The sequence below is a fragment of the Carettochelys insculpta genome, chromosome 1, assembly GCF_033958435.1.
Source record: "Carettochelys insculpta isolate YL-2023 chromosome 1, ASM3395843v1, whole genome shotgun sequence".
NCBI lineage: Eukaryota > Metazoa > Chordata > Testudines > Carettochelyidae > Carettochelys > Carettochelys insculpta.
This window is the reverse complement of record NC_134137.1, coordinates 68,419,573-68,435,197: the sequence shown is the minus strand read 5'-3', so window position 1 is coordinate 68,435,197 and position 15,625 is coordinate 68,419,573. Positions and strand designations below refer to the sequence as shown.

General features: G+C 41.1%; 1 protein-coding gene across 1 annotated transcript in view; it reads left to right on the top strand.

Annotated features, from left to right (window-relative positions):
• Positions 1-8,052, top strand: part of WBP4 (WW domain binding protein 4) — a 42,418-nt gene extending 34,366 nt beyond the window's left edge. Inside the window, exons 8-10 of the mRNA XM_074988645.1 lie at positions 2,588-2,754; positions 3,682-3,893; positions 7,563-8,052. Coding sequence (XP_074844746.1) covers positions 2,588-2,754; positions 3,682-3,893; positions 7,563-7,776 — 593 coding nt within the window. The 3' untranslated portion in view covers positions 7,777-8,052. The remainder of the gene's footprint in view (positions 1-2,587; positions 2,755-3,681; positions 3,894-7,562) is intronic.
• Positions 8,053-15,625: the final 7,573 nt, after the last annotated feature.

Sequence of the window (15,625 nt, the reverse complement as noted above, 5' to 3'; positions counted from 1 at the left end):
GTAAACCTGTACCCCCCTCGGAAACCGCTTCCACCATCGTGGAATTTGGACTTGGTGCTCAGCACGCTATCGGGTCCACCTTTTGAACCATTAGCCACAGTTCCCATACGTCTCCTTATGATAAAAAAAAAACAAAAAACAAAAAAAAACCTTCCTCCTTGCTACTACGTCAGCCCGCAGGGTGAGTGAGCTCGCGGCAGTGATGGCAATGCCGCACTGCACACTATTCTCAAAGAAGGCGGTAACCTTAAGGCTGTACCCAGCCTTTGTTCCAAAAGTCTCTTCGGAGTCCAATCTTAACGAGCCAATAGTTTTACCCTCGTTTTACCCGAAGCCTCACAGCTCTGGCACGGAGGCACGCCTGCATCTCCTGGATGTGAGGAGGGCGTTGGCCTTCTACATAGACAGAACTAAGTCCTTCCGGAAAACGGACAGGCTCCTAGTCTCTCTCTCTCCCAGGTCAAAAGGAGAAGGTCTCTCTTCACAGAGAATCTCTAAGCACATTGTGTCCTGTATAAAAACGTGTTACGAGCTTCAAACTGCTCCTTTGCTGGCCCCTCCCAGGGCTCACTCCACCAGGGCGGTGGCGGCGTCAACAGCCTTCTTCAAGGGCATCGCGTTAAAAGACATCTGTAGAGCGGCGACCTGCTCTTCCTACGACACCTTCGCCGAGCATTATGCCCTGCCTCAGGTATTCGAAGAGGATACCTGTCTGTCGACAGCAGTCCTCTCGGGAGCAAGCTGCACATCAACCGATTTACCCACCTCCTTACTTGGGTTACTGCTGGGTAGTCACCTATTGTGGAGCACCCACGGGGACCGCTCGAAGAAGAAGGAGAAGTTACTCACCTGTAGTAACAATGGTTCTTCGAGATGTGTCCCCGTGGGTGCTCCACCACCCGCCCATCCTCCCCGCTTCGGATCTCTGTCTAGTGTTTTTCAGGAGCATCCAAGGCGGGTGGTCAATGAACTGGCGGGGACTGGATCGCACACACGGCCGGGGGTGTGCAGGGGGGCAGCGCGCGCCAGCGCATGCGCGATCCAGGAGAAACTGCTGGAAGATTTCCAATCTGTGGCGCCGGGCGAGCCCGACACCTATTGTGGAGCACCCACGAGGACACATCTCGAAGAACCATCGTTACTACAGGTGAGTAACTTCTCTTTAGGCTTTTATGTGTCATAAATATCCAAAAAGATTTGGGACTTTTATCAATTTGTTTGCAGGTCACTGTTCAGTGCTCTGTTTTACAATTCCAAAGTGTGTTTTACCATCCATGTTTTGTTGTTTCTGACAGTTCTACATGAATGCGTAACCTGCATAAACAACTTCTTTATATCTATTTCGCTTGGTATTATTTTATACATTTTGGATTTTGAGTTACAATTCATTATGATCATATAAATATTTGTGGCTTTAATTTTTAGTGCAATTTAACTCCACTGAAGTCTTCTTAGTTAACCCTGTTGTCAACAAAAGCTATGTTTTTTGTTAAGAGCTTTGAAAGCCACCAGATGTCAGTACGCCACACCTAACAGGAAGGTTTTGTTCTTGGATGATAATCTTAGAATTGTATTTGTTAAGTGTCTTCAGTAATATTATGATTGTGTAAACTAATGTTAAAAGTATGATGATTTTTATTAATTGGAGTGTTCCTTTAAAATCTTTTTTGAGAGTCAGTGTATTTTCTAGTGTTACAAAACTGATCAGGCTGGTCAAAAAGAACCTGTCTATGTATAGGTAAATGAATGCTGAAAATGACTTGTTTTTTAACTTAATAGTGGAACATTTTATTAAAAGTGGTGCATTTAAGGCAATTAAATGATGACATCATGATTTTCAATATATGGAGCCCTACATCACACCACTTCACTCATCAAGTTTGCTGGAACATCATTGTTTAATTCAAAATAAGGTCATGTCCCTCAGCTCTTTGAAGGATTCTGAAAAATGAGATCAGGCTATGTAAACACTGAGTCAGCTAGCACTGAGAAAATGGACAGACTTTCAGTCTATAAATAAGGATTCTTGCTTTAAAATCTCCACAGGGTGCCAGGGCACAGTATCTGAGTATGTTAGAAGTAATCAGGACAAGAGAAGGTAAATACATGGTTAAAGTTATTTTTCTAGTGAAGAGAGGTGTGGGTTATGTTAATTATGTTCACAATTACATACCAAAGAATCATAACCCATTATTAGTGAGTTACAGTTAAGTTATTCAATCAAAAGAAAAATATTATAAAAAGTAAATAATATTTAGTAGGTTGAATGGGTTTTAATTGAATTATTTCTACTTTAAGGAAAAGATAAAATGCAGCATAGCAGAGGACACAATACAAGAAGTCATGCCATAAATTGAATGGAATTGTCAGGACACCTGTGTTTAAAAGTGAAATATTGAAAACTTAATTTTGAGAAGTCTACATAGAAAACACAAAGAAATAAAGATGCGAAGGCTTATGCTAACTGTTGACTGTAGTTTTCACATGGAGCACATGGTACTGCTTAAGGCTAATATTGTCAAAGTGGAATTGATGTGAGGTCAGAATTAAAACATGAATAATGTTACTGTCCAAATATGTTGAACAGTATCAACATGGGAAAAGCCAGATGATTTTGTTTCACCTTCGCATGAGAGCAATAAAGATGACAATCATCCTGAAGAACACACCACTGCAGATTCAGATGGCTCTGAATCAGATGCTGAGACGGGTGATACTAAAAGTGAACTACAAAAGCCAAAAACCAACTTGAAGGTAAGCTTTTACATCAGATTGCTGTATTGATTTTACTTAGGTTAAACCTTATTGACAATAAGAATTGGCACTTTACAGTGCTTGAATAGTAAAATAACTGTTAAGCTGTTCATGCATCAGCAGTTCTGTAACACCATGGAAGGTAATTCTTCAATGCGTGGTTAGCTTGGATTTAACTAGAGGTGTTTCTGGTTCCCCCAGGAAAGGCATTGGCATCCTCATTAGATGATCCTCATTTAATATGCTATGTGGCTGTAATTTTGGGCCCATATTCTTCACCTGCAGGGAGACATCAGAGGATTATGGCTTTGGTCTGAAAATTTTACATTTTAAAGGCTTTCTCATTAATTGTCCATGAAGAAAAACGGTAGGATAATAGTAGTGGCTAAGCTAGATATTATGTCTCCATATCAACTTTCATAATAAAGTCCGGGTAGGTAAAATTTTTCCAGTGCCTTTTATTCTGAGGTCCAGAAACCAGAAACTTGGTCTTCCAAAGATACTATTTTCATTTAAAATGTGAAAACACCTAGCTATAAATTATTTCAATTGCTGTTCCAATTTTCTTCCCCACCATGTGTAAAACTAGGCAGAAGCTCTACCAAGAGTTATCCATTAGAAAATGAGCAAGGAACTTTCAATTAAAACTGGTTTAAAAGTTAAAAGTGCATATGATTTCATAAATATTCATTTGTGCAAGTTGGGTTCTGTAACTGTAGCTTGTTCTAATGATCACGTGTGGTGTGACAGTCTCTGAATGGAATAAGAAGCTTAAGGAGAAAAATATAAAAACTCTACTAAATACTGTTTCTGAATGCCTTTTTATTTTCCTTGGTGGAAAAGTATAAAATAACAAAGGTGAAGTAGAGCAATATTACATTGTTTCATGTAGGCATTTAGCTGAAAGTGAGCTTTTTTCCTCCTCAGATGAAAAGAGACAGCGATGAAGAAAGCGAGGAAGAGAAGCCCTCCAAAGTTAAAAAGAGAAGCCCTTATGGAGAGTGGCAGAAAGTTAAGAAAGAAACTGATGATGCTCACGATGAGGCCCCATCGGTTCCGCAAGCTAACTCCCACAATGTATGTAAAAAATCAAACCCTTACGGAAACTGGGAGGCAGTTACAGAAAAGGAAGACCCATAGTAAGTGTCCATTTACGATAAGTATTTATAAGATGGCTATCATATTTTTGTTCCAGAGGCCCTAGCTATTGGGCCAAAACCTGCATTCCTCTCTGAGGCAATATAAACACTCAAATCAATGGGAGTTTGATTTAACGATTTTACACACAGTGAGTATTTAAAAACTAATTTTCATTTTTTTAATGCTGAAATTCATAATAATCATGGGGTAAAGTTCACAAATTGTTGGTGACTTAGTGGATGATGGTTTTAAATGGATTTGCCTTACATATGCCAGGGGTCAGATATGTGTTTGTGGTGTAGTTTTGTAGGCCCCATTCTGGGTGTGAATGCAAAGTGACATGCATGCAATTTTTCCAGCTTTAAAAATTGGACTCTGTAGGCATTTTTCCAAAAATTTGGTAATATTTGATCCGAGAACCAGATGATATTCTTTGAACTCTCTCTATATAAATGATAAGCATAATCCTGCCCACGTATTGCTACATAAATAGTAAAACCAGTTATTCTGCTTGCATACCCATTCATTAGCTGAAACATGACCTGATGATCTCATGCATTGTGAGGACAAAGTAAAGCATTACCATGTTGCATCTCTACATGCAACTGGAAATGGGGCTTGAGCTGTTTGTATGAGCTCTTTATAAATTAAAATAATGCATTTTACTGTAGTAAAAAAGTCACTTATTCGTACAAACATATCTTTCACTGTTAGTCATAATAAGATTTACAAGTTGGTACAAATTGATTGTGTCATCCTCAAAAAATAGAAATTGGTACTCAGAGTAAGTCAAGCGACTGTGTTCCATTTCTGACTGGTTAACCTGTGTCAAGTCTTTGTTATTTGTTTCCCTCTTTGTAAAATGGGTATAACAATTTCATGCTCAGAAGCATCTTGTGTCTAGGGGTTAATTAATAAGGATGTTTGGTTCCTTAGATAAATGCAAAGTTGTTCCATCATTGGACTATCTTTCTGATCAGTGTTTACACAACACCCAATACAATGGGATCTGGTCCAGGACTCCTAAGCACTAATGTAAATAACAATTAGCTCAGCATAATTAAGACTTTCCTTAAGCTTTCATGGATGTCAGTGGACAAAAGGGGCTTTACTCAGTTGCATGGGTGAGACATGCCCTTTGTTGTCTTTTCTTCAAGAGCTGCTGCAATGCAGGATGACTTTGTCTTGATAGCAATTTAGAAAATTCTAATAAAATGTTTATTCTTTGTGAGTGGTCAGTTGCCCGCTTGGTTATCTGCACGTCCATAGTGTAGTGGAAGTGGGGAACAATAGCAGAAGTGACTCTCCTCTCCATGGTGAGAGATGACTTTCAATTACAGGAAGGATGTGGTTACGTTGTCCATTTATGGAATGAAATACTGGGCTTATCATGCAAGGTTTTCAGTTTAACCCACAAAAATTAATATTTAGATTAATTATGTGGTAGCACACAACCTTGATCAGAATTAGGGGCCCATTAGCTTATGCACTGTGGAAATTAAGTTGTAGCTGGAGCTCTGCCTGGATGCAAAAAGGTGTATCCATATCTGAGCTGCAAAAATTGTCTGTGATGCAGAGATCCATGGATTTGTGGGGCTCTAAAAAGCTCCATAGGTCACTGTGCAGCAGTGGCTCAGGGCTATGTCATGCCGCAACTGCCCCCGCCAGCTCCACTTCTCTGCAGAGTCCTCCTGCCCTGCCAGACCTCCTTTCGCTCTTCCAGCAGGGAAGCTATAATTCCAGGTCCTTCTGAGAGTGCTGCTCTGCCTGTTGGGGTGGCTTGGATACACCTATGTGGTTGTGGTGGCTCTAATGCCTGCAGCAATTGCCACCTTCTCATTTAAAGAACAGCCACACCTTCAAAATGGTGCTTGGCCCACTCCCTCCTGGGAGTTGCAATTTACCTCCTCCCTTCAAACAAGCCCAGGCCTACAACTCCCAAGCACCCAGCACACTGCAGTATGATTCAGAGAGCCAAGCAGGAGCTGGGTGACAGCTTCTCCATTCAGGTAATTATGTGCCGTAAAGCCCTGTCTGGATACAAAATTTGTGTCCCCATCTGTGCTGTAGTCCACAGAAGTGGTCTGCAGATATCTACATCTGGATACAAAACAGATTTGCAGGGATCTAGTGGCAGAAACCATCTGTTCCCCAAAGACCTTACAATTGAAGTTCATTTCAGGAATTTAAAAAGATTTTTTCTAAGTTCTCAAAGTCAGCTATAATACAAGTGATGATGATCCATATTGTCATATGATGGGGTACAATCCCACCCATTGAGGCACTGTGGCACCGCCTTCCTGGCAACCTTGGGTGCCTCACAGTGCTTTGCTATTGCAGCTCCCAATCAGGACCACCCAAAAGCAACCTAACACCAGGCAGATGACACCTCGAGTGTCTGCTTGGCTGCAGTCCTGAGCCAGCAAATCTGACCCCAACAACCTGTCAGCAACTCTCTGGCTTCCATCACCCAACACACTCCCCATTCTGAATTTTCCTAAAAATCTGAGTTCTGCACTGTCCAGCCATTTCCTGGACAGTTCAGATATTAAAGGTCCATTACCCCTGAAAATGGTCAACATTCAACTGGTTTTTACGTTACCTCAAGTTACCAAACAGTTTAGTTTAAGCACAGCACTGGATTAGTTTACATTAAAAATAAAATAAGTTTTTTTTTTAACAGCAAAGAGAGATGTGTTAAATAGGGCGACCATATCTCCCTGTCCCAAATATTGGACAGGGAGATAGGTGAGGGAGGAGCGGCTCCTACCGGCTTCACCAAGCCCCGGGGAGCTGGGAAGGAGGCAGCAGCTGCTAGTCCTCCCCAGGAGCCCTGGGGAAGCAGCAGTTGGCCGTGCTCCCCGAGTCCCGGGGAAGGGGCAGCTGCCCACCCTACCCAGGAGCCCCAAGGAAGCAACAGGGATGAAGCAGCTACCCACTCTCCTCCTGCTTCCCGCAGCTCGGGGAGGTGACTCGTGCCAGCAGCTGCGCCTGAGCAGTGGCTGGTGGTAAAGGTCAGCGAGGGGTGGGTCCAAATACAGGACAATTAGTCCCTTTTAAAAAACAAGTGGGAACGCCTTTTTGGGATCCCAAATACAGGACAGATGGTCATCCTAACTTTAAGTTGAATACAAATATAAGGCATTAAAGTCAGAACTAGTTACAACAGCAATAAAGATAAAACACTGGTTGACTTCAGTAATGGATACAGCTGCTTAACCCCTGTTCAAGGTCAAGCTCATGTGACCTGATCCTGTGACCAATGGCCAAAACTCCCTAATCATGTGCCAAAAGGATTGTGCTCTTAGATGTTGATTCTGCAAACACTAAAGCAGCTGCTTAGCTTTACATATGGATTGCACTATTGACTTGTTGGACTTACATGAGCGAAATGTTTAGATGCTTGTGTGTTTGTGAGGTTGGGGCTTACTTTGCTACTTTTATGTCTAATATACCTTACCTTTTGCCAGCTCACCCAGGGCAAATAAAACATGTATTTTTATGCCAGACTATCATGGCCACGATATGGGCGGGTGGGTGGGCAGTCTTTGTTCCCAGGGTACAAAATTTCATAGCAATTTTGTGAAGCTGCTATGAAAAGTGTTGTCTGCCTTCCATAGCGCCATGTTTGTCCTTGTCATCTGTTGTTGTTTTTTTGCTCCTTCTAGTGAAAAAGTGGACTTGGAGCTTCCCACTACAGACAGTGACTGTCTGCCTCTGCCAGTGCTCCAGGCTCCAAAGGATGCAAAAGTGATATTTAAAGAAAAAACAGTCACCTCTCTGGGAGACCTAACAGAAGGGGCGCCAGTCTTCAACAAGAGGAAGTTTGAAAATGGAAAATCTAGAAACTTACGACAAAGACCAACTGATAGTAATAATTAAACCAAGCATTTTAGATGCTGATTAAACTAGAGAGGCTCAGAGGTTACTATTTTAAACAAGACTGTTTTTAAAGAATATGTTAGTTAGAAATTGAGACTTTGTAGTTGTGCAAAAATGTATTGAATGTGAATTGTAATTGTAATACGTTTTTTATTTTCATGTTGATGTTGCTATATTTTGTTTTCTGAATGGATAATTGAACAGTTTTATGCATTGTTGTAAATACATTTATTTTTTATTTTAAACCTGTTATTTGCTCAATGTGTGCTACTTAAAATACGCTATAAAACATAAGTTTGAGACTCCTCTCTTAGGCATATGGGAATACATCAGTGCGTAACTTGGAAAAATATGGTACAGAGCACATGTGTGAACATAAGGAGTGGAAAAGCAGCAGTCCACTGGTACGCATGTACTAGAAAATAGAATTAAGATGCAATGTGATCTAAGCAGAGTGGACTTCAACCAAGTATGCTTTGATTTAACTGTTATAAAATGGAAGGTGATGTTAAGTGCAACCACAATCCAAGCTTTGTGGGAGATTTTCAAAGCCCAGGAGGGGAAGTTAGTCACACAGCAACAGCCACTGCAGGCCCCAGGGCAAAATGGGAGGGGGCCCAGATCCCTGCCACAAAAGGGTCAGGGCCAAGAGCAGAAGAGGCAGGGCCACGGGCAGTCAGCCCTCAGCACTGCCCAGACCATGGTGCTGTGCTCCCCTGCCGAATTCCTTGGCAGCAGTGGGAAGCCAGATCAATGCTGCAGTGGCATTTCAAAGGGGCCTGGAGCTCTGGCCGCTGCTGCTGTTAAAGTAACAGTGGTGGCAGCTGGAACTGGGCCCGGAGGCAACTGCCAATAGCCCCCGTTCCTCCTCCTTCGCCATCAGTGGGCTGCATACAACTCCCATGGGTTTCAAAACTTGGAAATCTAAATCGGTGTTCTAACTCAGATTCATGGACAGCAATAGTGCAGGTACATGCAGTAAATACATGGCAAGTCTTCAGAGCGCCTCACCTTGTGCTGGTGAATTTGTTTTTCCCAATACCATCATAAGTACCACCCATTTCACACCTCTTTCTGCGGTATCTTCACCTTTGTATTTTTACTATATATTTGTTGCTGTGATTTTTCCTCCAGTTACATATTTCTTTTCTTTCTTCTCTCCATGTTTTCTTTGTCTATTTCCTGGTAATCAACAACCGTCACACAGTGGTTTCATGAACAAGTGCTTGAAAGTTGCCTCACTCCAGTGCACAATGCGATGTTAATGACTCTTGTTTTTATAAATTGTTCAGATGAGTTCAGTGCCTAGCTACAGACAGTGCCAGATTACTGATCATAATACTTGGTTGAGACCAGGTCTGTAGTGGGCCCAATGTGTGAACAAACACTGGAAGAGGAAAACAGAAGGATGATGGATGTGGTAGGTTGCAGGGCTGTCGCAGAGGGCATCAGCTTGAAGTCCATACGGTAACTGAATGAGCACTTTGTTAAGGTTAGTGTACTAAAAATCACACACGGAGTTGATTTTTATTTTTTCAGATGATAGAGAAGTTTGTGCTTAATATCGTCAGAGGCCCCTGGATTGCTAAAGAAGATGGCTATACATAGTGCTTCCCAAATTATTGGCTGTGACCCACTTGGTAATCATTGAATTTCTAATGCAGAGATCGGGTGATTTCACAATGTGTTGTCACCAATTCTGAACTCATGAGTACTTCATTAAAGTACTGTGTACAAGCATGTGTACAAGCTATGAAATATTTCAGGGTCCAGATACAATGTGATGTATCTGGTAGGTGCTTGCCCTCTGTTTCTTACTCTGGAAAAATGCCCATTTGTTCAATGGGTGTTTTGCTTGAGCAAAGGCAATGTCTCTGTGGCCCTGCTGTTCAGCCTAAGGGGGATGTGAATTGCAGCATGCACTAGCATGCTGTGCTGTTACTTCTGTGTGTGAAAGCTGCTGGCAGCAATAACAAAATACCAGTTCACATTAACTTAGAAGTGATGTGATGTGATTATATATGAAGTTCCTAGCTATAGGTGTTTGTTGTTTTAAAATTTAAAGGGAAAGGTTAAAATTGTTGGAACTTCTGTTCCTAGAGCAGCTCCTGAAGAAAGGCAACCAGAAACCAAAGACTTTGAATATACTACATTTAATAGATAAATCTTAAACACTTATTTTTTAAGTATGGAAAAGGGTCAGAAGTTTTCCTTATTCACTGCTGACAATCTTCAGACTCTTTCTTCACTGGTGGTTCTTCTGATTCTGTATCTAATGCTTGCCAAAGAAGAGGCATTGTAAAGCCTCCACATAGCTTACTAAAAATTTGCAAATGCTTGTATTAGAAGCACAAAAAGAACCAAAATGAGGTGAGATCCACAGTGAAGTTTAATTAGGTGTAGTATAGTGACTTTCACTTTTGTATCACAGTAAGTGTGGTTTCTCACACCTATTTTCCATGTCCTGTCAAAACATTATTTAAGTTCCTTCCCAAAAATACATAGATAATTATTGTCAGTATTATCATTTTAAAGTGTAATCTGGATCCTTAAGAAGCTCCATATTTAAATAGCCATTGTTATTTTTGGACCATACTCTAGCACTTTGGCAGCTATTTCTTTGTTGCAAACCTAAACTACTTTTCCAATCACTTGGGCTGGGTCTACACGAGCCCCTTCCTTTCGAAAGGGACATATTAATGAGCAGGTTCGAAAGATTCTCATGAGGCGCTTCAATGAATATGCAGCACCTCATTAGCATAATGGTGACTGCAGCGATTCAAAAGTACAGCTTTTCAAATCGTGTGCCGCCCCTGGAGATGGGACCTTCGGAAAGGACCCCCCCAGTTTTTGAAAGACCTTTCGAAACTCCTCCTATAGAAAGAAGGGCTTTCAAAAATGGGGGGTTCCTGTCAGAAGGTCCTGTCTCCAGGGGCAGCACGCGATTCGAAAAGCCGCACTTTCGAATTGCCGTGGCTGCCATTATGCTAATGAGATGCTGCATATTCATTGCAGCACCTCATTAGCATCTTTCAAACCTGCTCATTACCATGCCCCTTTCAAAAGGAAGGGGCTCCTGGAGACACAGGGTTGGAGAAGTGTTACCTCAGCTAGGAATTAGCCAGGGATACTGATACTCCAGGGCATATTTTCTACATATGCACTGATCAGCTTTCCTCTCAAAGTTTCATTCCTTTGGCACCCAGCATTTCAGGGGATTTCATGGTAACTAATTATGCTCTGTATGTTCTAATCCTTCTTTAAATTACACTTCTTTAGCAATTCCTATTAATATTAATTTGTTAAACAAAGGAATGTTATTGTTTAAAAAGATACCTCTGTGGTGTTTTCTAATTGATCTGAGTTTTCTCATTACCTGGAACATTTTGTATCCAAATTTATTCTTTGTCTACCTAAATAGTATGTTCCGTGTGGCAGGAGCCATGTCTTCCTTGATTTCTACAGTATCATGCACTTTATTAGCACTAATGTTCAGCAAACTCAGATCCAGTTATAATAGTCAGATTTAGAGTTTTGGTCTAGCCTATACCTGGTTGCAACCTGGGGTATGGCTACACTATAAAATTAAGTCAGATTTACTGAGATTGACTTTTAGAATTCAGTTGTATAAAGTTGAAGGTGCATGTCCTCACTAAGCATATGTGGTTGACAGTGTGTCATCACTACCATGGTTATCACCTACTCTGACAGCCATGTACTGTAGGTAGCCATCCCACACTTCCTGCCTCCCATTTGAATTGTGGGTTAGGTTTCCAATGTCTGATGTTGCTAGCTGGGCACATGTTGTTAGCCTCCCATGATGCACTTATCTCCTCCCTCCCACCATGAAAAACAGTCATTTTACACCCTTTCTGTTATCCATGCAGACACCACAAAAGGGCAAGCATGGATCCCACTCAGCAGCATATTGCTGTGGCAAGCATTGCAAACGTGTCACATTCACCTATGGTTCATCCAGAGTCCAGCCTGGAGTCACATGTACAGCAAAGAATGTGAGGAGACACAACCATGCAGTAACTCATTGAATGGAGCAGTTGGCATATGCTGGCAGCAATCGGGCATGTCAACAGAGTGGAATTGTGATTGTGGTCCCAGGAGACAAGCACAGAGTTGTGGGACCATATAATTATGTGTCTATGGGACAGTGACTCATGGCTACAAAACTTGCACTTTGGCTAATTTTTGAAAATTGCTTTTCTCCACCCTGAAGTACATCACTACCCAAAATGAGACCCACTCTGACAGTTGAGAAGCAAGTGGCAATAGCACTGTGGAAGCTTGCAACATCAGAACACTCCTGGTCAGTTGGGAATCAATTCAGAGTGGGTAAATCTAGAGGGAGCTGCACTGGTCCAAGTAGCCAAGGCAATCAAAAACATTCTGCTATAAAGGGTAGTGACTCTTGGAAATATGCGGGACATAGTGGATGACTTTGCCATGATGGGGTTCCCTAACTGGTGTGAGGCCATAGGGATATGCATTTTATTTGTCTTGGCACCAGACCACCTTGCCAAGGAATACATAAGTCACAAGAAGTACTTCTCAATGGTGTTGCAAGCTCTTGTGGATCACAAGGGCTACTTCACTGACATCGGTGCGGGATGGTTGGGAAAAGTGCATGAGACGGGCAACTTTAGGAACTCTAGTCCCTTCGGAAAGCTGCAAGATGGAACTTTCTTTCCAGACTGACAATTACTGTTGGTGATGTTGAAATGCCAATAGCTAGTCTTGGAGACCCAGCCTACCCCTTGCACCCATGCCTCATGAAGCTTTACTCAGACAACCTGAATAGCAGTAAGGAGAAGTTCAACTATAGCCTGACTAAATGCAGAATGGTGGTAGAATGTGCCTTTAGCCATTTAAAGGAACACTGGCACAATTTACTGATCAGGTTAGACCTCAGTGAAAGCAATATTCCCATTGTTGGTGCTGCTTGCTGTGTGTGGCATATCTGTCAAAGCAAAGAGAAAATATTTCTGGCAGGGTGGAGTGTTGAGGCAGATCCCATGGCAGCCAATTATGAGCAAACAGATATCTGGGCTATCATAGAATCCTGGGGCTGGAAGAGACCTCAGGAGGTCATCAAGTCCAGTCCCCTGCCCCAAGCAAGACCAATCCTAACTAAACCATCCCAGTCAGGGCTTTGTCAAGCTGGGACTTTAAAACCCCTTAGGAATGGAGATTCCACCACCTCCCTAGGTAAGCCATTTCAGTGCTTCATCACCCCCCTAATGAAATAGTTTTTCCTTATACCCAAGGTAGACCTCTCTCACCGCAACTTGAGACCAGTGCTCCTCATTATGCCATCTTTCACTACTGTGAACAGCATCTCTCCATCCTCTTTGGAACTCCCATTCGCGTAGTTAAAGGCTGCTATCAAATCCACCCTCACTCTTCTCTTCTGCAAACTAAACAATCCCACATATTTCAGCCTCTTCTTGTAGGTCATGTGCTCCAGTCCACTAATCATTTTCATTGCCCTCTGCGGGACCCTCTCCAACGTATCCACATCCTTTCTGTAATGGAGGGACCCAAAACTGGATGCAGTGCTCTAGATGTGGCCTCACCAGAGCTGAATAAAGGGAAATAATTACTTTCCTAGATCTGCTGGCAATGCTCCTACTAATGCACCCCAGTATGCCATTAGCTTTCTTGGCTACAAGGGCACACTGTTGACTCATATCCAGCTTCTTATCCACTGTAATCCCCATATCCTTTTCTGCCAAACCGCTGCTTAGTCATTCAGTTCCCAGAATGTAGCAGAGCTTGGTACATAAAACTATATTCTCATTATCTCAGATATATGCAAAGATATAATCAAATATGCCACAAAACCATTGTACATCTTTACCCCAATCCTTACTGCTGGAAATTCCAATTGATACTTTAATTTCCTCTCAACTTGACTGTTATAGCTTCCAGCTCCTGAGATACCAGCACATGAAGTGTCATTCTGGAAGGCCTGCCTCATGAGTACAAGAAGTGCAACCACGTTACGTGTATTTTCAACCAGCCTTCTAATAATTCCAGGGTTGATTTCAAGTACTCTTTGGTCTAGTTCACAATTTCCTTCCTTGAGACAAATTTTACTCAGTTAATTACACTGATGTAAACCCAGAGTAATTTAATGGCAGTTAATTTTTGATGTTCACTAAAATCAAAGGAGTCATTATGGATTTGCAACAAGATTTGACCTCTCATGTTTAGTATCTAACAATGGACGCTAGTCTATCTTATTCCATTTGCTCCCCATGTCTTCTATTAAATTCATTGCCAGTGTCCTTTCACACAGTCTCATGAGTGTTGGTGCAAGAGCCATCTCCTTTATAGCTTTTGCCATCTGCCTTCTTGTATTTCTCTCTCAAACTATTTGTCTGATTCCTTGCCTCTACCTCATACTTCCTACTTCCCTCTACTTGTTTAGCTTTTTAATGTTACTATTTCTTTCTATGATTATATAACTTTCCTCTGTAAAACATTTGGGATATAATTTCTATGAAGTTTCTGCACATAGTAAAGCAATATTGTATTGTAAATAAAATCAATCTCAAAAAATTGTAGTTTGCATGGAGCTGCCCATCACAATTTCCAGTGGATGGTATGGAACTTGTTTCAATTAAAATTGTTATAAAATGTGAACTCGTAGATAGCCTGTATAGCAATGTTTGGGAGGGTTTTTTGTGTGGCAAAATTCTGCTCTCCAGCTTTAAAGTTTATTTGCAACGAACAGACAATGGGAAACAATAGAACTGTTAGATGTTGTGCTGGTTTCTAAAATTCTGTATTTGCCAGGCCAACTGACCACTCATTTTATAACTTTTCCATTCTAAGCACAACATATTGCCAGCCGCTTAAATAGAGCTGATATAAAAATGCTGAGTGAGGCTTAAAAGGTAAACAGTTGCTCATACTCTTACTCATACTGTTTAAGATTTTTAAGGGAGCCTAAGAAATTTAGACACACATTAAACATTAAATGTAGACACACATTCCATTAAAATCTGAGTGTAATGGTAAATATAAACGAAAAGAAGTCTGTTGCTGTGGAACTGTTTATATGAAATTATGTTTCATCTAGATTCTGCTAACATGCTCATCACAATAGCATGTGAGTGTCTTCCAGGATTGCATCAAGCAGTTATTGGTAATTGCTTTGCCCAGTGCACCAGTCATGAGAAACAAATGACCTTTGGTTAAAATTGTTAATTTTTAAATTTTTAACAGAATGCAGTTGGTGTTTGTTGTAGTTACTGCATAACAACATCCAAAGTATATATTGGAAAGGATGTTTTTCGGATAACAAAGGATCGTAAAGTGGTTTTCACAGTCAGTCTCCTGGATGAGAAACAACTCAGAAACATTAAGGTTAAGAACTGTAAAAAGATGGGTAATACAAGAGAATACTTTCATCGTTTCTTTTAACAAGAAAATCCTGTATTAAACTTATTTAGGGATTTCTTTTACAGAAAGCAGAGGCACCTGTTCAGCTACATAGGGAGGTCAGAAAAAAAAAAGGTAAGGTCCCAGCCAGTGATTTTTGCTGGTTATGAAATTTGGTTTATCCACATTCAAGTGGAGGCTATTTCTGAGAACTATTTATATTTATTTCTACTTCAGGAAACAGTCACAATCCTAAAGACACTAATTAATACAGATTTTAGCCAAAAGAAATAATCTTCATTTTTGGTATATGGTGAAAAGAATGACTTGTTGATTTTTCAACTGACTGAATTCATTCCTAGGTCCGGGATCATTGAGATCTTAGCTGATATATTTTAATGAATGATTAAATGAAAACTAGATTTTTTTTTATTAAAACTGATATTTT